Source organism: Rhynchophorus ferrugineus, unplaced genomic scaffold (assembly GCF_030347505.1).
Source record: "Rhynchophorus ferrugineus isolate W39M unplaced genomic scaffold, kcgeb_rfMv2 rfM1, whole genome shotgun sequence".
Taxonomy (NCBI): domain Eukaryota; kingdom Metazoa; phylum Arthropoda; class Insecta; order Coleoptera; family Curculionidae; genus Rhynchophorus; species Rhynchophorus ferrugineus.
In genome coordinates, this window is record NW_027472580.1 from 82,170,498 (window position 1) to 82,191,077 (window position 20,580).

The window sequence follows — 20,580 nt, forward strand, 5'->3', positions numbered from 1 at the left end:
CTGATCAGCAAGCTTTTCCTCAAATTCCAATAGACTATGTTAGTTCACAGCAGCTTCAGTCCGCTTTTGATGGCCTTACATCTTGAATTGAATAGTTTATGGCCAGGAATCTTTGAACACCTTCAATTCATCGTTTGTGGCCTTACAACTTCATCTCCAATCTAACAACTCCATCAACAGCTCCAATTTACCATACGAAGGAACGCTTCGAATAACTGCGAAACTTTGCCCTGATATTTGATGATATTCTGATGCCCTTCAACCTAAGACTGATCTTCAAATATGCTAGTGTTTGGTAAAAATATTCTAGTCATAGTAAGAACTTCATCATTGAGGAAATAGAGATTGAAACACTACTTTCTTTTTCTTCAAATGCGGCCGTTTTTCGCCGATTTCGTCCTTCAAATGGTCTAATAACGCTATCTAATAGTCGCTGTTGATCGTTGTTAAAAGTAAAATTGTGATAACGTTCTGTTTGGCTTCGGAATGTTCAACCAGAGTAATTATAAGCAGCGATTTGAAATTTATTAAAACAAGCAAAGTATTAAAATAACGTTTGCCGATTTATAACCTCTTATCACTATTCTTTGAAGAATTTTGCATACGTCTGACAACCGGACGACTTTGGCAGGCTAGTTCGGTTACACGTTCGAACTTACCAAACAGCTTTACGGCTCTTTTTAACTAGAATAAAATGAGAAGGAAAATGTTGTCTGATTCTAAATCGCATTTACAAATTGCGACAGGCAATACATTAAACATTTTAATGACGTATTTACAAAACTTCTTTGGATAGACTATATAACACCAAACCTTAGAAAATTAAGTTGAATTTCCATTAATATATTGAATAAAAATATGTAAAGATTAAGTTATACACAGAATAATTAAAAATCGACATAATGACCTAATTATATTCGAATAATACGCCGTGTCCATGGCGCATGAAAATTGTTGCTGTTCGACCACAAGAATCTAACTGCCTACACATTTCCCCCCAGAAGTGTCTTGACTGGTTCAGTAGGAACGTTCGACCTCTCCAACCTGGGTAATTGCATCGAAAACGAGGGAATAGTTCCCTTAAATAACGGGTAAGCCATCCCCTTGATTTATTGTTTTCATTACCGACAAACATGGAGTTACCAGTTAATTAATTTAATGATTGATTGAGCTTGATTTAAGTACATGTCGTGTTCAACTTGTAAATAGGACCGTTTTTATTTTACTAATTAATAATTTATTTTGTCGTATATTTTCATTGATTTCCGATATTCATTTGTTGCCTTGACATTGACAATAAAATAATACAAACTTATAAATGATACGATCAAAACTGCTAAAGGCTTTTTATACAATACAATATTCTTTTATTCAATTTTTTTTTCATAAAATCGGTCTCTTACAAATATTGATTAATATTTTTTCTAAAATAAACACATTGTTATTCCTAAAATTTCGAATGATAACAAAAAGTAATGTTTCAGGAAAATTAAGGTAATTTTGCAGATATTGTTGAGTTTATTTCAAGAACAGTTAAATTAATATTTTTCGAAAGCACGTTAAGTGTTTGTGGATTATTAGCGTAAAATATATGTTTTACTTTAATTAAAATACAAATTACATAATAATATCACGTAGGTATTAAATTTTTTTTATATAAAACCTTTGTTAGATACACTTAGTATAATCTTAATAATAAATTAATTTATTACTACATTTCATTTGTACTTGGATTAATTCACAAGTAAGACAAGTCTTACTATTGTCCAGCAATTATATTACTTCCATGTTAGTATGATTTAGTAATCTTCTTTCGTGTTTCAAGGCGAAATATTGGATAACTTCGCAAATCCATTTGATTTCCAGGTCATCATCAGTTCTTCGTTAGTTACGTAGCGATAGGCATTGGTAATCAATCGAAGAACCTTGTTTTGACAGCGTTGGATGACTAGTTGATTTAAATTTTCAGTGCAACCTCATATTTGCACCTCATAGGTCCAAATTGGCTTTATGATTGTCTTATAAATTAACCTCTTTGATTTTAGATCAAGTTGAGAGTATCTTCCGACTAACCAGTTGTTTTATTTTGGTTCTAATGTGTTTTTCTTTTTGTCTAACATGATGTTTCCAATTTAATCTACCATCAAGATGGATTCCAAGGTATTTAGCTGATTCTGCTTGAGGAATCGGGCATCCATTGAATGATGGATGCCGCAATGTAAAATGAACGTGGACAAATCTGGAGCTATTAAGTTGAATTTTCCAATATTTCGTCCATTTGTAGATTTTGTTGACCGCCACTTGTACTTTTTCTACTGCCCTATGCAGAAATATGTATTTTGCCATAATAATTGTGTCGTTAGCAAAGGCTCCAAACAGTGTTTCTTTTATTGTTGGAATGTCAGCAGTGTAAAGCAGATATAGGAGAGGTCCTAAGACGCTACCTTGTGGAACTCCAGCCGAAATAGTTTTAAATGTCGAGAACGCCATTTCGTACGATACTCTAAATTTTCTTCCGAATAAATATGACCACAGCAATTGACAATAGTTACGCGGTAACAATTTGCTCATCTTACAAATTAAGCCCTAATGCCAAACTCGATCCAAAAGCTTGTGAGACATCCAAGAATATTGCAGAGCAGTATTTCTTTTCCTCAAACGCTTTTTCAATAGCCACAGTTACTTTGTGCACTTGATCGATTGTTGAATGGTGAACTTCGAAAACCAAACTGCAAATAGCTTTGATATTGCAGGTAGCAGCGAAATAGGCCTGTAAGATTCGACTTGTTCTGCAGGTTTGTCAGGTTTTTTGAGCATAATTATTTGTGCTACCTTAAAGCATTCCGGAACATGCTTCAGACTTAAATAGGCATTAAATATATATGTCAACATGATGATTGCTTTTCGTGGCAGTTCTTTCCATAATTCAGGTGAAATGTCATCTATACGAGGTGCTTTTTTAGGATTAAGGTTATCAATTTCAGTGACAACTTCCAATGGAGAAATTAGATTTAGCTCATCATCGGGTTTATAAACAGGATATGTATGTATTAAAAATATGAAATATAGTATTTTAACTATTTTTGTTTTAAATACGAAATAAAAATTAAACATGTCAGTCGAGTCAGGTGTTAGATTATGTAAATCGAATAGAAGTAATACAGCACAGGATATTAATCAATAAAAGAAATTCTTTTCATGAACAGCATATTTTTAAATGTAGTATTACACAGTAACAGTCCCTTATGGGGAATAAATAAAACCTGCCCAAGACAACAATCTTTCTGCAAGTCCAAATGAGCACAAACTTAGAATATTGGTATATTTAGTGGTCGCCATTTTCCTTATAAAAGATATCCAGTGTTATTTTCTGCAGAATATACTCCTTAATAAGATCGCTAATTATATTGTTGTGTAATTTAATATGTTCATTATATGTTATTAAAGTATAAGTATTTGAAATACTAACTAAAATACCTCATCGTCAGGTATTTAAAATACCAATTAAAAATTAAATTTTTAAATCATTATCAATTTTTTTACAATGCAATATTTGCAGAATGCAGAATTGTAATATTTGCTTCATTAAAATTGAAGCATGGTCTCTGTTCCCGTCTATAAACTTCTATAATAATCTTTCTGATAAAATGTTGGTTAAATAATTGAATTTATTACAACTTTGCTTACTAAAAAACAATAGTCTGTCACATTGTCAAGCACTCACAGGTTTTATTTATTACCAATTGTTTTGAAAATAACAAAAGCAATTTCACAAAAGCTACTGTAATAGTTGAAGTTAAAAGATATTTTGACAGGTATAATAGTTTAAAACTAACCAAAAAGAATTCGGTCTGGGAAGAATGGTGTTTTAGCCAACTTAGCGTAAGATGATTGCAAACCCTGGCATGTGCACAACGGTTTGAATTTGCAATGTTGTCAGTTGAAGCTCAAGTTCAAATTTAATTAAGTTTACTGTCTATAATTTTAAATTTATATATTATGTCTAAGATATTTAACCTTTTATAATCATATTTAATTTTAAAAGGAAACAGATAAAATAAAACAACCTGTAAGATAACAAAAATTAATTTATTTATAAATATATTAAAACACAAGCATCCTTTTATCTTTACAATTAATTAATAATATATCTTACACTGCACTAAAAAAATACCTTCATTGTTTCGTCATCGAATCTCTTCGATATGCAAAAACAGGATGGAAAACCCTCTCTTAATTCATCTAATAAAAGCAACGAATACAATTCAAAACGATATCCATTAAGCTTGTGTGTAGAATATTCTTTATTTCATATTACCCTTTATTTATTAAGATAAAATCTTCTATCTTTAAAATACTATAATAATATATTGAGGCTTATATAACACACATCCTGTATTTTTAACCTCGTTTATCCATGCTTCAATACTAGCAGTGTCACTTTTATGTTTTGTACATGTGGAATTCAATTGATTTGCTTGCTGAATATTATATAAATCTTTATGAATCAATAAATTTAGTCTTTTCTGCAATAGTCTTCTAGTCATAGCTGTAAACATATTTTTATCTGATTTTTAATAACTCTCACCGTATCGATTACGCTCAAATTTAGAAATAGTAATATTTTTACCAAAATAAATCTCGCCGACCTTAAAAATTTGCAGATGAGCCAAACTTCAATGTTTCTTGTTCAATTTTAATGCTGTGGTTTCACTATATCGTCAATGAGCTGTGATTTTTGGACATAAAGGACAACGAGTCATATTTATCTGTACTTTTGCTTTCACAGGGTTAACTATTTTAGGCAATATAATGAATTTGGTAAAGTGAATCCAGTTTGCAAAATTAAAATAAAAATTGAATAGATACGCACCTGGATGGAATGGCCTCATATGTCCGTTCAGATTAAAAGTGTTATAATATCTTTTTTGGCAATATTCACAAATGGAAAAATTATCCATTACTACCTACCATTTATAATAAAAATATGAACAGTACAGGAACAAATAAACTATAAACAACAAAATTCCTAACGTTACAAAACAGTACTTCAAACTTCCAAAGCAGTCCCAGGATCAAATCGAAAATGGCTGTTGGAGTTCATTGGAATCACCTCTCGATTAATTGTAAATGGCAATGTCACAAAACCAGGCAGAAACTATGGAAGTTTACCGAATAACAGATTAATCCAGAAATTTCCTACTACGGCGGTTAAATATTACGTCATAGAAAAAAATACCCCGACATGTCTTTATGTGTATTTCTTTTAATAGTAATCATTTAAACAGTTCATAAAAGATATTTAATAAAAAACGTAAAATAAGCTATTTTAGTTTCGAATCAACTACATTGACCAAAACTCCCACTAATCGAATACTACAATTAATATGTGGTTACCCTAATTGCAGAATAATTAAGTTGAAAATGTCGGGTGGTGATCAACCAATCGATATTTATTTTTTTCCACCGAGCCCACCATCGAGAGCTGCTCTTATGCTCATCAAAGCGCTTGGTTTAAAACATAACGTGAAGACCACGAATATTGGAGCTGGAGATCACATGAAACCGGAGTTTTTGAAGGTAGTAGACGAACCTTTTAATAACACTTATTTACAGTTTTGTTTTAGATGAACCCTCTTCATACTATACCTGTTATTAACGATAATGGCTTTACTCTTTATGATAGGTAATGCATAAAATCTTGTTATTCTACCGTCAGATTGACAAAAAAATAATTACTAATCATTTTACTACTAAACTAACCTAAAAGTTAGACATGAAATGTCAAAAAGAAAAATCAACATCTAATTCAGCCATTATAATTAGGAATTATAATAATTATTTTTTAGTCACGTAATAATGAAGTATCTTGTGGATGTATATGGAAAAGATGACAGTTTATATCCAAAAGATCCGAAAAAAGAAGCAATTGTGAATCAAAGATGTTTCTTCAGCGCCTGCTACTTGTTTCCTAAATTCATTGATTATCATGTGAGTGCAGCACATAAAGAGATAACGCAACCTAACCCATATTTACTCTTTGACAGATTCCTACATTATTTCTTGGGGCACCACCATCCGAGGAGGCTATGGACAAACTGAAGGAAGTTCTAGGACATCTAGACGGCTTTCTCGACAATCAACTGTTCGTAGCGGGACCAAATTTAACTGTAGCCGACTTTTCAATCATAGCTATAATATCTACCATAGACGTACGTATTTTAAAATAGCTACGACATTATTAGTAAATTATCAAACATTAGGCAGCAGGCACAGTGGATTTAAAAACATACCCGAACATATGGATGTGGTACCAAAGAACTAAGAAGGCACTGGAACATTTTGGATATCAAGATGTTAATCAAACTGGAGCAACAGGTTTTGGACAAATGTACAAGAACAAATTATCTAGTATTAAGTAACAAGTGAATAAAATTGTATCTACTATGTGTCACAATTCAAGTATTATCTATTTAATAAAGGCACTATATATGTTTCTATTAATTATATTTCTAATTATTCGTTTAAAATTCTAGAGTGTAGTGTATAACTTATGCATTAGTAAAAAAGCATTTTCATTATATCGATTAATCGAATTATGTCTATACCGACACAGTGTGTATTTAATATTTAAAAATCCTGGTTGAATGCATCGGAGTAGGTAAAGGGTAACACTAATCATCAGTCATTTGTCGTAAACACTACTAGCTATAACCGATAATTAAAAGCTTCAATACATTAATACAATTAATACTATTTAAGGTTAGTAAATTAGTTTTTTAATTTTAATTCTAAGAAATATTATTTATATTTCTAGTGGGCTTGTTAACATCTTATTTTATTTTTCCAAGAAATACAAATAATCTTAAAAATATTTCTGGTAAAATTAATTTCTATTCTATTATTAAAATGATTACTCTATAATATTTTAACGTTATTAATTAACATGAGATATACTGTTCGGCTAATGTGCAATTAAACAACCCGACTATAAATATCGTTATGCTATTGATTATTGTATTTACAAGTCACCTTGAATAGCAAAATTATTATTTCATCAAAATATAATCAATTTTTCAGGCATAATTCGAAACATTACGAATAGTTTTTTTCTGGTACTCAATAATTAAACATCAGGGATATAACAGGAATAGATCGTAATTACCCTTATGCATTATGTAAAATGAAATGTATTAAATGAAAATAATTATAATGGAAAGTTGATACAAAATAGTAGAAAAAAATTAAATTAATTTAAAAGTAATTTAACAATTGAAATGTTATTAACGATATAGGGGTTTCTATATATTATAATCATTCTATTAATTTAAAAAAAGCATTTATTAAAAAAAACTGACACAATATATATGATTTAAAATATTTTCCATAATTTTCTCTAACTTTTTCTCACATTCCTGGCAAAATAGCGTTGCCACGTTAAAATAACGATGTTGGTGGTCTGGTTGCGATCCAATCAAAATCATGAAATTACACCAATAAACTGTTGTAACTTGTAGCTAGGTATTGTCTTGCTTTCTTACAATATTACGTCCTTCAATTCGTTCAAGTGACGTCTATAGATATCCCCAGTAACGGTTTTAACGACTCCTAATTCCTTATATTCACAGCAAGACCGTTTGGTCATAAATATTCTGCTTTGGTGTTGATGTACATAGCTCTTCTAGACTAACCCATAACTTTTTGCCTTTGGAATAGTCGTAATAGATCCACTTTTTATCGCCAGTCACAATAAGCTTCAGAAAATGATATCCCTTTTACCATTAAACAATGAACTCCGGATGTAGAAATGGAATTGAATTTTAAGTTAACTCATTATCCGCCCAATTGGATTTTTCCCAACGCATCTAATTGTCTGCAAACACTTCTGTCAAAATAAGTCTTGTAATTCATTGTCTTCGAACTTTTTTTGGCCTTCCAGAATTTTAAATCGTTAAAACCAAAACCGGAAATTGGGATTTGACGGAGCAGCATCATACTACGTTTCTAAAAGTGTTTCATGGGCTTCGGCTATACATTTTTTCGAAGCAAAAATAATAATATTCATGTACCGAATATTTCAATAATACGAAATGCAAAATACATACAAAGACCTAGGTACTAAAAAAAATTTGGTTGGCACTAAAATAACGTACCCACGACGTAGGATGGCCAATTTCTTGATTTATTTTGAATTGCTTGTTAATAGGATATCGACACAGACTAATATTTTCCTCATCCAGCCGCTTTTATACCAATGGTTTCATGTATATCCTCAATAAGAGGAGTCTTAACAGTCTATGACAGCTATGATAATTTTTCATTTACGAAAATAGTCATATCACCCATCTTCACGTAATTATAAATAAATCCATTCTTAATAACTAAAAAAATGGTTAAAGTAAAATATATAGAATTGAACGACATGCGCTTCTAGCAAAACTGCACTACGTAACATGTAGTTTATTTCCATTTCAACATCGACGCATCCTTATTTTCTTTTTATTATTTTTTAAATATATTTTAAAGTCTCCTTTTATCAACTAGGGATTTATCTGGACTGGATCTACAGTTTAATGTGGGTTCCGAACCACGAACCAACTTAGAGACCATCCCAGAAGACATCCGGTCTTACCCAACCCAACCATGACTGGGATCATTTTCCTTGTCAGATTTTGCACTCTTGCCTAGGACAGTCACAAATATTAAAGAATCAGAAACATAAATTTACGACCATACCCCAGCAGGATAGGAACCGACTATCGCAACAGTTTATTAAAAATCTTTATATCATAACCCTGTATGTAGATAACTACGAACAGATCATTTGTATTATTTGTGCCTGTATAGATCTAACAAATCGTCATTGATATGTCTTAAAATAAGATATTTTGACCAAAGTACAATTATATCTTCATCCTTAGACAAAAATGGATCGTTTTTTTATTGCATACACTTTTGAAATGTTGATTGAAATTAATTTTTGAGCCATTATAAGAAAGATAAGGAAATTCGTGAAAGTAACATGTTTATACAAAACTAAGGAAACTTTGTTACTATTCCTTAAAATTTAGATACAAAATGGCAACCCTAGCAGGTTAACTGAACATCACTTGTACTTCTCTCAAGAAAATATGCCATATAATCCCTCCGACTATTTCGTTATAAGTTGCACTAAGCTCAGGAGTTTGGAGTCTTTTCATCAGGAACAGAGATTACTCTAACAACCCACAAATAGAAGTGAATCTAGTGCATGGTTTTCTTTCGTTATTGTATCAAACCAATCATGATAATCTTAAACTAAAATTTTTATCTATAAATAATTGGAAACTAACATATTTAAGCAAACAAGAATAATTTTAAAATATTAATAGGTAATTTTAATAACATCACCAAATAGAAACTGATATATTTCCCATCCTATATATAATTAAAACAAACATTTTTATAAATATATATATATTTTAAAAATATATTTTATCACAACACATAAAAACATTTGGTATACCTGAGGAACATAAAAAACATCTTTGCAGTCATATTAATACATAATTGATATGATAAATAACAATTGTATCATGCGACGAAATATACGTTTACTTCATCATAATTAATTAACAGTGAAATTAGACAACAAAATTTTTACACTTAACCTTGCACTCATGTGACAATGAAAAATAATTTCAGTTTTCATCATCTTTTATGACTCCAAATTATGTGTACTAGATTTCTTATTGGCCATATTATTAAAAAACACTTTGCCATATTCAAAACATGATATCATAATAGCACAAGCTGGAGCCACTCTTATTAGCCTTGGAACTAATCCTACAAAAAATCCTTGCAAGCCATTGTACCTATAAATATCCATCAACACCTTGCTTGTTGTCCTTGAAGATTTTATCTCTCCTATAAATGATTACAGTTCATTATTATATTCTTATCCTAATATAATCTGCTTTACTACCACTATGTTTGTTTGTACCGAAGGAAATTTGTTGATACGTTTTCACTACATCAAATGGTATAGTTACAGTAGCTGCAATCTGTAATAAATAATTCTGTTCTGTTATACTATATTAAATAAAAAAATACTTTTACACTAATAACAACTAATGAATACATTAAAATGAAATTAAATATTAACTAAATAATAAAATAACTTACACTTCCTGAAATAGCACCACCAATGAAAGACTGCCACATTACTGGGTGATCTGTACCATACAGAGATTTAATCGATTCATAACTCATCCAGTAAATAGCAGAGAAAGGAACATCTCTAAAAAATGTTGGTACAATCCCTTTCCACAGACCCTTTATACCACTTTGCTTCATCAATAATTTTAAAGCTTCATTCATTTCTGAAATAGATTATTGCCTTATGGCCAATATAAAAGAATGATGAGATAATTTGAAGAAACTCACCTGAATAGCTAAGTTTTTCCGACTGCATCTTTGTCCTTATCAATTCCAAGGGATTGACAAGCGTTAGTGAAAATGCTCGTGCAGTACCTGCTGACAATAAAGGAATCCAGAATGGTTGTGTGTGTATTTTATTTTGTGTCCTGTCTTTGTTATAGAGAGCCCTCAGTTTCAACCGGAGTTGTTCATATGAAACAAAATAGCACATTGTGGCAGGGACTGATAGGGCTAGAGTAGGACTAAGCCCACTCCAAAGTGATGTAACCCCTTCATATTTGGGTATTTTCACTAAAGCATCCTAGAATAAATTGTCATAAATGGAGTTTGTTTATATTAAACTGTCACAAAATCAATAACACACCAGAGTACCACTGAACTGATTAGGATATATTTTAATGATACTTGATGATATTTTTTCATTAGAAAATCGTTGTTGGGCTTGTAATCGGGTCTTAATAACATCAAGAGGTGTCACTGAAAAAAAACACATTATATAAAATACATAACAATAACAAAATCATAATATTTACTAAAAAAAGCCGTAATAATTGCACCGCCGCATGATGCTGCAGCTTGTTGGCCTAATGTAATTTGGCTTTTTGAAGTTGCGGTGTCAGGTCCTTTTCTTGTCAACATCGATTGGGAATTGTGAATATATTTTTAAATAATCGGTTAGAAATGAGGTTATGTAAAGGTAAACCTTGATCACTTCGAAATGTTATGAATGTTATATGTATTATTATACACTATATTAAAAAGGCATTGTAATAAAATTGTAAAATATAATTTTACAGAATACAAAACATTACGAAAGATATAATGTATATAGAACACATTTTGACGGTCACTATCCCTATTATTTTTGTAGTAAAATTATCCCACCATAATTAATAATAAATAATTTACTCTGAAACATTTCAGTCACATCAAAGTAATATATGCAAAAACTGATGCTATATAATCGTTATATCATCTATTTATAAAAGAGTATTAACAATCTTTTGATTGTATTTTGATAACATAATTTATTCATATTTGCGCTCTACCACATTTAATTAAACATGCCGTCAAACGAAACGAGTAGGCATATGTTCAGATCTGATGTCAAATCGGAAACAGTAATTAGTGTTGCAAAAAGATAATTTTAATGAAAGTTTCTTGTAGTAAATCAATGGAATTTCTTTATACCTTAAATTAATGCTAATAATTTTTAATGCTAATAAATTAATGCTAAAGTTTTCTACGGAAGGTTCTTCTACTTATGGAGGGCATTTGTAAATAATTACTTATATACGTCAGTATAGTATAAATAAATGATTGCACTAACTTTTAGAATATTAATATTTTCTATAATTCATTCATGATTATAATGCTTTGTCGATCGTACTATACATTTTATATCAGTAAAATACAGCACGTCACAAACATCGCTTAACTTTTGGATTTAATTGATTTTACTATTAATTTTCTAGCATATTTACGCGATGTCAGAATTAAATCGCCCAATTGATATTTACTTTTTTCCACCAAGTCCACCTTCAAGGGCAGTGCTACTTTTAATTAGAGCTCTCGAATTAAAGCATAACATCATAACAACTAATCCTGCAGCAGGTGAAAATAAGACGTCCAAGTTCTTGAAAGTAAGTTATTTTTTCACTAATACACACATTCGGCTCGTATTTCGTATTAAAGATAATTAATTTCCACACATAATATATTATTAATTTTAAATTTTGTATACTAAACCACGGATAAATCAATCAGTAATAGGTGAACCTTAGCAAACAGGATCTCAGAAGAGATGAGTCACTTATTTGTAGACAATCAGGAATAATTATGCTACCACAACGAAAAAATAATCTATCGATTTTCTGTTTTAGCTAAATCCTCTGCATACCATTCCTGTTATTAATGATAACGGGTTTATTCTATATGATAGGTATAATAATATGCTCGTTTTTATTATAATTATATATTATTTCTAAACGAGAACGCGGAAATTTTGTACGAAAATAATATAAATATTATATCTATAATTATTTTAGTCATGTGATATTAAAATATTTGGTTGATGTATATGGACAAGACGACAGTTTATATCCAAAAGATCCAAAGAAAGGGGCCATGGTAAATTTGAAGTTATACTTCAGCGCTTGTTATTTATTTCCAAGATTTTTAGAATATCATGTAAGTTTGCTCTACAACAATTTAACATTATTGTAATTGCATTATTTTCTCAGACTCCCACAGTGTATCTTGGCCATCCTCCGTGTGATGAAGCTATGGATAAACTTAAAGACGTCTTAGAACATTTGAATGATTTTTTGGAGAATCAAAACTTCGTCGCAGGTCAAGAACTAACAGTTGCCGATTTTTCAGTTGTGACCATTATATCAACTATAGAAGTACGATGTCCCTTATAATTTAAAATATTAAATACCCGAGACACCAATTCCCCGTTCGTTTTAAACGCGTATATATTAAAAACATATAAATTCTAAAAATAATAACATTTCAAAAGAAAAATCATTCTTAATCTTTAAAAAGAAACCTTAGTTAAATGTTGGATTTCCTAATTCTCCTATTTCTATTTTTTTCTTGAAGATACATATGACCGTGCATTACTAATGAGTTGTGTTTTTAATCTTTTTTCAACGTATATAATAACTTAATTACTACAGTTAATGGGATTTCTTGTTTTACAATGCATTTCCGAAATTACGTTTAGTGTTCATTACATTCAACAGATTTTTAAATTCGCAAAGTAAACTAGACCAAATGTCATACTTGTTTATGCCATTTTTAAATAAAAAAAAATACAAAATATACTTCCATATTTCAAAAAATTGAAAACTATATATTTGACATTTACGTCAAAAAATAAAATATCAAGTACTTATTTTACTTTTTCTTAATTTATATTCACTCTACTATCTACTATAATTGAGATTAATAAAAGTTCACTGAGATTTTACTCTTACACATAATTAATATTTAACGCATAATTATTTCAGGCTGCAGAAACCGTCAATTTAAAAGCGTTTCCAAACATTTGGGTTTGGTTTCAAAGAACTAAAAAGGCACTAGAAACATTTGGTTATGAACAAATAAATCAAGGAGCACAAGTATTCGGGAAGTTATACAAAAATAAGTTGTCCGCCTTATAATAGCAAAAATATATTACATAAAAGTGATAATAGAGTCAAATAAAATTTAATAGACATAGACAAAATGTTCTCATATTAATTTAATTGTTTATTCTTAAAATTATTAAATAATATTTTAGCTGTTATGGAATAAAACTATTTATTTAAAAGTCTTTCATTGCTTAGCGTAGAAAAATCCAGGGAATTTCAAAGTGTGTTCATTGTTTACTAAAAAATGCAATAGCTTTTAGGTAGTATCGTTCACGATTATGTCAACATTTTGAATGTACCTGCAATCCTCTCTAAACCATAAACACATTGAATGAAAGTACAAAAATCCATTACCTGTCTTCGCTAAATTGTTTTTACAATGATTTCAAATAGACCTGAAGTGATTACAGTAAGGTGCTTTAGATAATAAAACCCAGGTAAAGACAGATAAAATATTTTATCAAAGTTGGTCTAAGAATCACCCTCAACGCCCAGGAAGTAGTAAAACCTAATTGATTTTTAGAAAAATCCCGCCCAGTTTTTACAATTATTAAAGGAGTCTTGCGGATGTCTTGAGTTTAGTTGTTGTCAATCTTCTTCGACTAGCAAAACGCCAACATCAAGTAAGTCGAAATTTGTTAATATTAAAACTGTAAATATTCACTATCTATACGTCCAAAAAATTATACAAAGAAATATTTTACTGAGCATTATTTGTTGTAGAATGGAAAAAAACGTCTTCTTCCTTCTTACTCTTTTTTTATTAATAAAAACGAATCACGCCGAAACCATCGAAGTTTCTTCCACACCACAATCCGATATACCGATACAGAAACCCGAAGTAGAAAATCCCTCAACATCAAACACAGTAGAAAATGCACTACAAACAACAATGATTGGACAAACTAATCAAGTCCCGGTACAAGGTTATATGCCTCAACCAGTTTATCCCATTTATCCAGGGGGTTATTTTTACCCAGGTGTAAACCCAAATGCAATGGCAGAGGCAAATAATCAAGTGCAATCCACCACTTACTTGTCATCAGTGATGCCTATTGCACAGGTGAGTTATAAATTTTGCTTGGATCCTTTTGCAACATCATTTTCTTCTCTTTGGACATTTTAAATTGGATTATTTTACGCTATAAGTTTCATCACTTCATATAGCGAATTATTAAAAAATGTAAAAGATATAAATATGTATAAAATAAATTTATATAACTTAAAATGTTTAAATAGCCTAATAATAAAAAATCACATATTTTAATATCCAAAATATATTTGTATTGTTTTAGATGGGCTTTGAACTTATTCGAAAAATTTTTATGTACTTTCTTGTACGCTATTTCGTACTAAAGCTGCTTAAAGTCTTCGATTTAATATTGGCAATCCGTGATGTTATAATAGGAGATGAGACGTCAAGTTTTTTAACAAAGGTAATAGGTGTTATAGTCGAGCTGTTAATTGTAGTATTCCCACCACTAATTTAGTGTGGACATATTAATTCGGATTAACACATTATTTGATTGGAGAAAAAACTGGATTAGTTAAAACTTTATATAAAATAAATAGACACAAAACTATTTTCATACTATGTACGCAAAACTGACTTAACTCATTCCTGATTATACATCAATATTGTCATCATATTAAATTAGTATAGCTTAGTAAAAATATATTTTAAATGTGAATATTAAACTTTGATGTTTTACTTTTATATATAAGAAAGCAAATTTTAATAAAAATACTATTCTCATTGAATTAATGCTAATTATACCATAAGAGATACAAGCAAATGTTTGAATACCCTTATTCTCATATTCATTTAAGCAATATCTTAAAGTTGTAATTTTTTAGGCTGCTCTACAGGCGGCATTAAAGTTGTTTGCTAAAGTGGGCTTATTTGCCATTGGAGGGGCAGCTTTGTTGATGATTGGAGGCATTTTTACCACTATAATTTGTAATCTGACACCTATTTGCACTATTACATTTTATGGCTATGATTTTAAAGTAAGTAAATGAGAAGCAACAACAATAATACTTGTTCTACATTATTTTTTAAAACATTATAAAGTTAACTCTGAAAGTTAATGTTTGTATATGTAAATTAATTCCTTTAAATTTTTAATTTCAGAGTTTAAATAAAGAGAGTGTACGATCCTTGATGACTCCGGAGAAAATAGCATCTGCAGCAGCTCTTGTACAAGATGCAATTGGAAAATATCAACGATTGCAAAGGGCAGTTGGGCAGTAGTACAATCATTTGTTTTTCTCAAAATTTTTATACATATGCTAGTTGTGAAATGTGTCAATTTTATCATATAAATATATATTAAATGTTTATAAATATTACTATATGTTTTATTTTTCAGAAAAACATGTATTTTAAACCCCACAACAGCCAATCTTATTTGATTTGAAATAGTTTATTTGGTCAATATTAAACATTTTGTTTTACTTCAATAAATGTCATATAATTGAAATCAAAAAATCAAAATAATGGTTCATCATTGTTATTTAGTGTGATGGGATCCAGCAACAGTATTCATATAACAAACTACATAAAGTAATGAGAATAAGTGATTATGTGAAATCCAACAGTTGAATGAAAATGAAACATCTTAGTATCTATATCCATAAATTCCTATATAACAATTTATTCAAAAATAATAAATATTAAATGAATACAAGCTTTTATTGCAACTGTAAACACTGTAATATTTGGAGACAAACTAACTGAACTATTAGTGCAAAGATGTGCATATTTTGAATGTATAAAATATAAATTTTACAGAAAATCAATTTAGTTAAATTATTTAAATACAAAACATGTAAAATTAATTTAATCATGTATCAAATAAAAATAAAATATTAATAGAAATACAGAGAAATTTTGAAAAACCTGATCACAGCAAGGTTGATTATTAACTCTGTTGTTGTTGCAGCTTCATTTCAACTATTTCAACAATTGCATCTCTGATTTTACTTCTTTCTAAGCCTAAAATTTGTATCTTTTCCATCTGTTCAGTTACAAATTTAGTTTTTCTTTGGAAATAGTCCTTTGCTGCTGGTATATCCTATAACACAAACATTTACAGAATTTTTAAATTAACATTATTAAAATAATGAGTTAATTTAGCTGCTGGTATACCTTTTCTACGTAGTATCTAGTCCCAATATCAATAATAACATCCTTCGTATCTATTAGTTTTCCAGGTACATACATCTTTGTTAACATTAAGGAAAGAAAATATGCTTCTAAGTAACAAATAATTTGAAAATATATTTTATGTGGCATAACAAAAAAGGATACAGAATCTGTAAGTGGTACTAAAATATCTTTTCCTTCACAATTAGAATCAAAATTCTGCAGTGTTTCATTAGATGTTTGAAATTTAGACTGAGCTATTTTTAAAGATGCTAGGGATTCTTGAAATAAATTTAACTCCTAAGAAAAAAACATATTAGTAAAAACCATCAGGTTATATGACCAAAAATGGTTACTAAAAATGTAGGGTAATATAGGTTATAATGCCGGAATATGTATACCTGATCCAATTGTTGCTTTAATGTTGATAACTGTGGAATATTTAATGTTGTTAAATCAATTTGTTTCATGTGAGGTTGTTCTGTTGCTGATATTTGAGCCATTTTCAATTTATTAAATTCACCAAAAGTACAATATTTATTAGAAATATTTAATTTGACATTTGACACCCCTGACTAGGAATGGCGAAATTTCGTTTTATTTTTATATCGATATTTTTTGAAAAAATATCGATAGTTTTGGCAGATATTTTAAACGGATATATCGATATTTCTCTAAGCCGATATTTTTCGATATATAAAATTAAATGTATTTCTTAAATATAATAAAAAAACAATTAATTATTTTAATAAACTTTTTGAATTGATACTTAATTTTAAGGGTGTAGTGCATTTTGGTACTTAATTGCAAATGTTTATTAAAAATATTAATATATATTATCTGAATATATTGATATTCTCATAGTTGTCTGACACTCCTGCCCTATATATTTTTTATTATTTTTAAAAACAATCATTTCTATAATATTATATTTCAATATTTAAAATTACAATTAAAATAAGCAAACATGTGCATTGTATACTACAAAATTACACAATAAGCTGAATCTGTTAATTTAACATTATAAATGTCATAATAAAAAAGAGAAGTTTTTGACAACCTGCTATTTGAAGGTTAAATATTAAAAAATATAGTTAAGTTATATTTTAATAATAATTTAAGATGATAATTTCAAGAGGGGCATCGACATTACGAACTATCAGGTCATTACAATGTAATGCAATCCAATTTAAACAATCCGTAAGGAATAGCGGACACGGGTATGTTGCGCTTAGTTATATAAGCAGTCTTAGGATAATATATAAGTTAAGGTATAATTAATATTTGTATGTATTACAGGACTTGGAATTATAGAAAAAGTGCACCACCACCAAGAATAAATGTAATATGTGCGAATATTGTTCAGGGGGTTGCTTGGTGGTGGATTTTATGGCATCTCTGGACTGAACCTGGACATGTTTTTGTAAGTTTAAATACACTAATCATCTTTTTTCTTAAATCAGTACTTTTTAGGGTGAATTTGAATACCCAGATCCTACTAAGTGGACAGATGAGGAACTAGGTATACCCGAAGAGCTTGAATTGGAGTAATAACTTCAATCTGTAGATGAATATTATATAAAATTTTAAATAAACATAGATGTTAAAAAATATTCATTAAACATTTATTTTTATGTATTTTATTTTCAACTGGGAACATATTTTTTTCATAACAACATAGATTTATTTTTAATTTCTATTTATCTTGGACACATAGCATGCCTTCCACCATCAACTGGCAAAGAAGCACCTGTTATAAAACTGGCATCATCACTAGCTAAGAAGGCAATAGTTCTGGCAACTTCCTCAGGTTTTCCGGGACGGCCTAAATTGAACAAGTATTAGTATGTAAAAATATACACTTATGAATAAAATTAATTAGGTCTTATAATTATACATTGATAAATTTAAGTGGTTGAATTTTCTAAGTGTTGTTTAATTTATATTAGATAATTACTTAGATAATTTTCTGAAGCTTGGTTGCACAATAGTTCAACATACATATTTCATAAAAACAATTATTATTAAGGAAATATTGGATCATACAACATTCAGAACTACTTTTTAGATATTTGCAATTTTATAAAATAGTATAAGAGAAAGAAAAATATATTATTCCACTCACCTAAGGCATGGGTTTCTTGTGATCTTTTTATAAAGGCCTCATATTGTTCTTGATTCATGCCGGCCCTTTTGTGTAAGTTTGTTACAACTACTCCAGGATTAACTGAATTGACTCTGACTTGCTTTGAAGCTAAATCTAAAGCTGCACATCTAAAACACACAGTTATAGGACAAGTAAGATTACAAAAAATATTTTGTACCTGGTAAGTTGATCTACTGCAGCTTTAGAAATGCAATATGCAAAAACACCTGAAAATGCTCGAATACCATTGACACTGCTCACATTAACAATATTTCCTTTAGTTTTTATTAAGTGAGGCACAGCTAAAGTTGTTAGCTGATATACTGAACGGACATTTGCATTCATTAATCGATCATATTGTTCTAAATTTGTATTTTCTACTGAGCCTGATTCCAAAATTCCTAAGAAATACTTTCCACATTAACATATCATGATATTTATGGATAATTTTTTATTACCAGCACTATTAACCAAAACATCAAGCTTCCCAAAATGTGCAATTGTTTTGTCCACTAATGTTTTTGTTTCCTCTTCATTAGTAAGTTCTGCTGTCAACAATAATGGATCAGTTTTTACGCTAGTTTTACATTCAGAAGCCACTGTTTCAAGATTCTGTTTGTTTCTTCCTAAAAATAGTGTCCTATAAATACTATACTTTAGTAAATATTTTGATTTTCTTACCGGCTAAGACTAAACTAGCACCTAACTTTGCGAAGTGTTTTGCAGTGGCTGCCCCTATACCTGAACTAGCCCCTGTAATTAACACAACTTTGCCTAAAAACTGCATGCTTTCCGCCATGAATATGAATTTCTATTTACAATATTATCCAAATATTATGTTACAAGGTCACCAAAGGTCTGTAACATGTTGTTTTCGAGTCTATTTATATATCGTTAAAGCAAGGACAATAATCTTAGATGTCAAAATGTAAAAAACAAGTGGTTTTCCTGATTGTGATATTTTATTTATTTAGAGGATCATATAGAGGTTTTAATAACTTTTTTATCTGTAATATGAATAAATTCAAATAACTTTTTACGTTACGTTAATACATTACGTTTTCAGATGAGACATTGTAGGTTGCATATTTTAACGATTTAGAAATATATTCTTAATCCTTTAAGATTATTTACCTTGCTTTATAAAAATTTAGTATGGTTTGAATCTTATAGTGTTTGTGCTTGAAATGTGGGTGCTAATATTGATGTGTTTTTCATACACTTTTACACCAACTTGATCCAAAATCTTGCAATACTAGTCTGATTTTATTGGCCCTATAGTTCAGATCAGATTCAAGTTTTATCCATAGTAATGAACAGAAGCAGAAAATCTTACTGGTTATTATTGAAGTATCACTCGAATATCTTAAATATGTTAAATCAACTTGTAAAGTACGAATAAGTTGGTAGATCTACATGATACTTTACACCTGTCAAACTATACTTATAATGTATTTCGATGTATTTTGATAAGTATTAAAATAAATAATATAAAGTTAGCTTAATTTAGGGTTTATAGATATCTGTAATGAAACAATATTATTGATCAACGAAATTATTAAATATAATAACCAAATAAATAACAGGAAAAAAAAGACTACATTGAGATATTTTTTATTTTTATTCTAGTATATGCCTAATGGACAATAAGTATCGCAAATGAGTTTTATTATATAATGCCACGAAGAAGATCGTTTTAGTGAGTGATCTTTTGTACAAACGTGTTA

The 20,580-nt window shown here is 29.4% G+C and overlaps 6 protein-coding genes across 9 annotated transcripts; 3 read left to right on the forward strand and 3 right to left on the reverse strand.

Moving 5' to 3' along the window:
• Positions 1-972: 972 nt before the first annotated feature.
• LOC143206562 (uncharacterized) lies at positions 973-13,738 on the forward strand. The gene is made up of 12 exons (XM_076419174.1): positions 973-1,091; positions 5,409-5,580; positions 5,628-5,686; positions 5,850-5,991; positions 6,048-6,212; positions 6,264-6,418; positions 10,179-10,254; positions 11,895-12,062; positions 12,303-12,361; positions 12,468-12,609; positions 12,663-12,827; positions 13,437-13,738. The coding sequence occupies exons 2-12, from the start codon at positions 5,425-5,427 to the stop codon at positions 13,587-13,589; spliced, it is 1,440 nt and encodes a 479-aa protein (XP_076275289.1). The 5' UTR covers positions 973-1,091; positions 5,409-5,424; the 3' UTR covers positions 13,590-13,738.
• LOC143200294 (solute carrier family 25 protein Shawn) lies at positions 9,439-11,184 on the reverse strand. The gene is made up of 6 exons (XM_076410733.1): positions 10,953-11,184; positions 10,784-10,896; positions 10,426-10,720; positions 10,165-10,361; positions 9,965-10,043; positions 9,439-9,906 (listed from the first exon to the last, which is right to left on the reverse strand). The coding sequence occupies exons 1-6, from the start codon at positions 11,056-11,058 to the stop codon at positions 9,698-9,700; spliced, it is 999 nt and encodes a 332-aa protein (XP_076266848.1). The 5' UTR covers positions 11,059-11,184; the 3' UTR covers positions 9,439-9,697.
• A 117-nt stretch (positions 13,739-13,855) lies between the features above and the next one.
• LOC143200299 (uncharacterized) lies at positions 13,856-15,911 on the forward strand. Of its 4 annotated transcripts, XM_076410747.1 has the most exons (6): positions 13,856-13,996; positions 14,083-14,182; positions 14,283-14,622; positions 14,855-14,995; positions 15,417-15,569; positions 15,694-15,911. In XM_076410747.1, exons 3-6 carry the CDS (start codon positions 14,284-14,286, stop codon positions 15,811-15,813), a joined length of 753 nt encoding a protein of 250 aa, XP_076266862.1. In that variant the 5' UTR covers positions 13,856-13,996; positions 14,083-14,182; position 14,283; the 3' UTR covers positions 15,814-15,911. The 4 variants fall into 4 exon arrangements, with proteins under 4 accessions (XP_076266862.1, XP_076266880.1, XP_076266871.1 ...); XM_076410765.1 differs by lacking the exon at positions 14,855-14,995; XM_076410756.1 differs by lacking the exon at positions 13,856-13,996 and having other exon boundaries at positions 14,045-14,182.
• Positions 15,912-16,056: 145 nt separating this feature from the next.
• On the reverse strand, positions 16,057-17,276 carry Pfdn5 (Prefoldin 5). Its single transcript, XM_076410785.1, has 4 exons — positions 17,109-17,276; positions 16,873-17,007; positions 16,711-16,785; positions 16,057-16,636 (listed from the first exon to the last, which is right to left on the reverse strand). Exons 1-4 carry the CDS (start codon positions 17,208-17,210, stop codon positions 16,484-16,486), a joined length of 465 nt encoding a protein of 154 aa, XP_076266900.1. The 5' UTR covers positions 17,211-17,276; the 3' UTR covers positions 16,057-16,483.
• A 439-nt stretch (positions 17,277-17,715) lies between these two features.
• On the forward strand, positions 17,716-18,320 carry LOC143200410 (NADH dehydrogenase [ubiquinone] 1 beta subcomplex subunit 2, mitochondrial). The gene is made up of 3 exons (XM_076410853.1): positions 17,716-17,927; positions 18,007-18,130; positions 18,181-18,320. Exons 1-3 carry the CDS (start codon positions 17,830-17,832, stop codon positions 18,256-18,258), a joined length of 300 nt encoding a protein of 99 aa, XP_076266968.1. The 5' UTR covers positions 17,716-17,829; the 3' UTR covers positions 18,259-18,320.
• Positions 18,321-18,331: 11 nt separating this feature from the next.
• LOC143200394 (3-oxoacyl-[acyl-carrier-protein] reductase FabG) lies at positions 18,332-19,750 on the reverse strand. The gene is made up of 5 exons (XM_076410852.1): positions 19,535-19,750; positions 19,312-19,479; positions 19,032-19,254; positions 18,833-18,981; positions 18,332-18,532 (listed from the first exon to the last, which is right to left on the reverse strand). The coding sequence occupies exons 1-5, from the start codon at positions 19,650-19,652 to the stop codon at positions 18,408-18,410; spliced, it is 783 nt and encodes a 260-aa protein (XP_076266967.1). The 5' UTR covers positions 19,653-19,750; the 3' UTR covers positions 18,332-18,407.
• Positions 19,751-20,580: the final 830 nt, after the last annotated feature.

Excerpts from the sequence above, each read along its gene's own strand:
- LOC143206562 (XM_076419174.1), top strand. The coding sequence starts at position 5,425 with ATGTCGGGTGGTGATCAACCAATCGATATTTATTTTTTTCCACCGAGC. Across the intron at positions 5,581-5,627 it reads TGAAACCGGAGTTTTTGAAG|ATGAACCCTCTTCATACTAT; the intron begins GTAGTAGACGAA and ends GTTTTGTTTTAG. Across the intron at positions 12,610-12,662 it reads CAAGATTTTTAGAATATCAT|ACTCCCACAGTGTATCTTGG; the intron begins GTAAGTTTGCTC and ends TTATTTTCTCAG.
- LOC143200294 (XM_076410733.1), bottom strand. The coding sequence starts at position 11,058 with ATGTTGACAAGAAAAGGACCTGACACCGCAACTTCAAAAAGCCAAATT. Across the intron at positions 10,721-10,783 it reads ATCAGTTCAGTGGTACTCTG|GATGCTTTAGTGAAAATACC; the intron begins GTGTGTTATTGA and ends AATTTATTCTAG. Across the intron at positions 10,362-10,425 it reads GGAAAAACTTAGCTATTCAG|AAATGAATGAAGCTTTAAAA; the intron begins GTGAGTTTCTTC and ends AATCTATTTCAG.
- LOC143200299 (XM_076410747.1), top strand. The coding sequence starts at position 14,284 with ATGGAAAAAAACGTCTTCTTCCTTCTTACTCTTTTTTTATTAATAAAA. Across the intron at positions 14,623-14,854 it reads CAGTGATGCCTATTGCACAG|ATGGGCTTTGAACTTATTCG; the intron begins GTGAGTTATAAA and ends GTATTGTTTTAG. Across the intron at positions 14,996-15,416 it reads CGTCAAGTTTTTTAACAAAG|GCTGCTCTACAGGCGGCATT; the intron begins GTAATAGGTGTT and ends GTAATTTTTTAG.
- Pfdn5 (XM_076410785.1), bottom strand. The coding sequence starts at position 17,210 with ATGGCTCAAATATCAGCAACAGAACAACCTCACATGAAACAAATTGAT. Across the intron at positions 16,786-16,872 it reads TAGTACCACTTACAGATTCT|ATGTATGTACCTGGAAAACT; the intron begins GTATCCTTTTTT and ends ATGTTAACAAAG. Across the intron at positions 16,637-16,710 it reads CTAGATACTACGTAGAAAAG|GATATACCAGCAGCAAAGGA; the intron begins GTATACCAGCAG and ends TTTGTGTTATAG.
- LOC143200410 (XM_076410853.1), top strand. The coding sequence starts at position 17,830 with ATGATAATTTCAAGAGGGGCATCGACATTACGAACTATCAGGTCATTA. Across the intron at positions 17,928-18,006 it reads GTAAGGAATAGCGGACACGG|GACTTGGAATTATAGAAAAA; the intron begins GTATGTTGCGCT and ends TATGTATTACAG. Across the intron at positions 18,131-18,180 it reads CTGAACCTGGACATGTTTTT|GGTGAATTTGAATACCCAGA; the intron begins GTAAGTTTAAAT and ends AGTACTTTTTAG.
- LOC143200394 (XM_076410852.1), bottom strand. The coding sequence starts at position 19,652 with ATGGCGGAAAGCATGCAGTTTTTAGGCAAAGTTGTGTTAATTACAGGG. Across the intron at positions 19,480-19,534 it reads TGCTAGTTTAGTCTTAGCCG|GAAGAAACAAACAGAATCTT; the intron begins GTAAGAAAATCA and ends CACTATTTTTAG. Across the intron at positions 18,533-18,832 it reads ACAAGAAACCCATGCCTTAG|GCCGTCCCGGAAAACCTGAG; the intron begins GTGAGTGGAATA and ends TGTTCAATTTAG.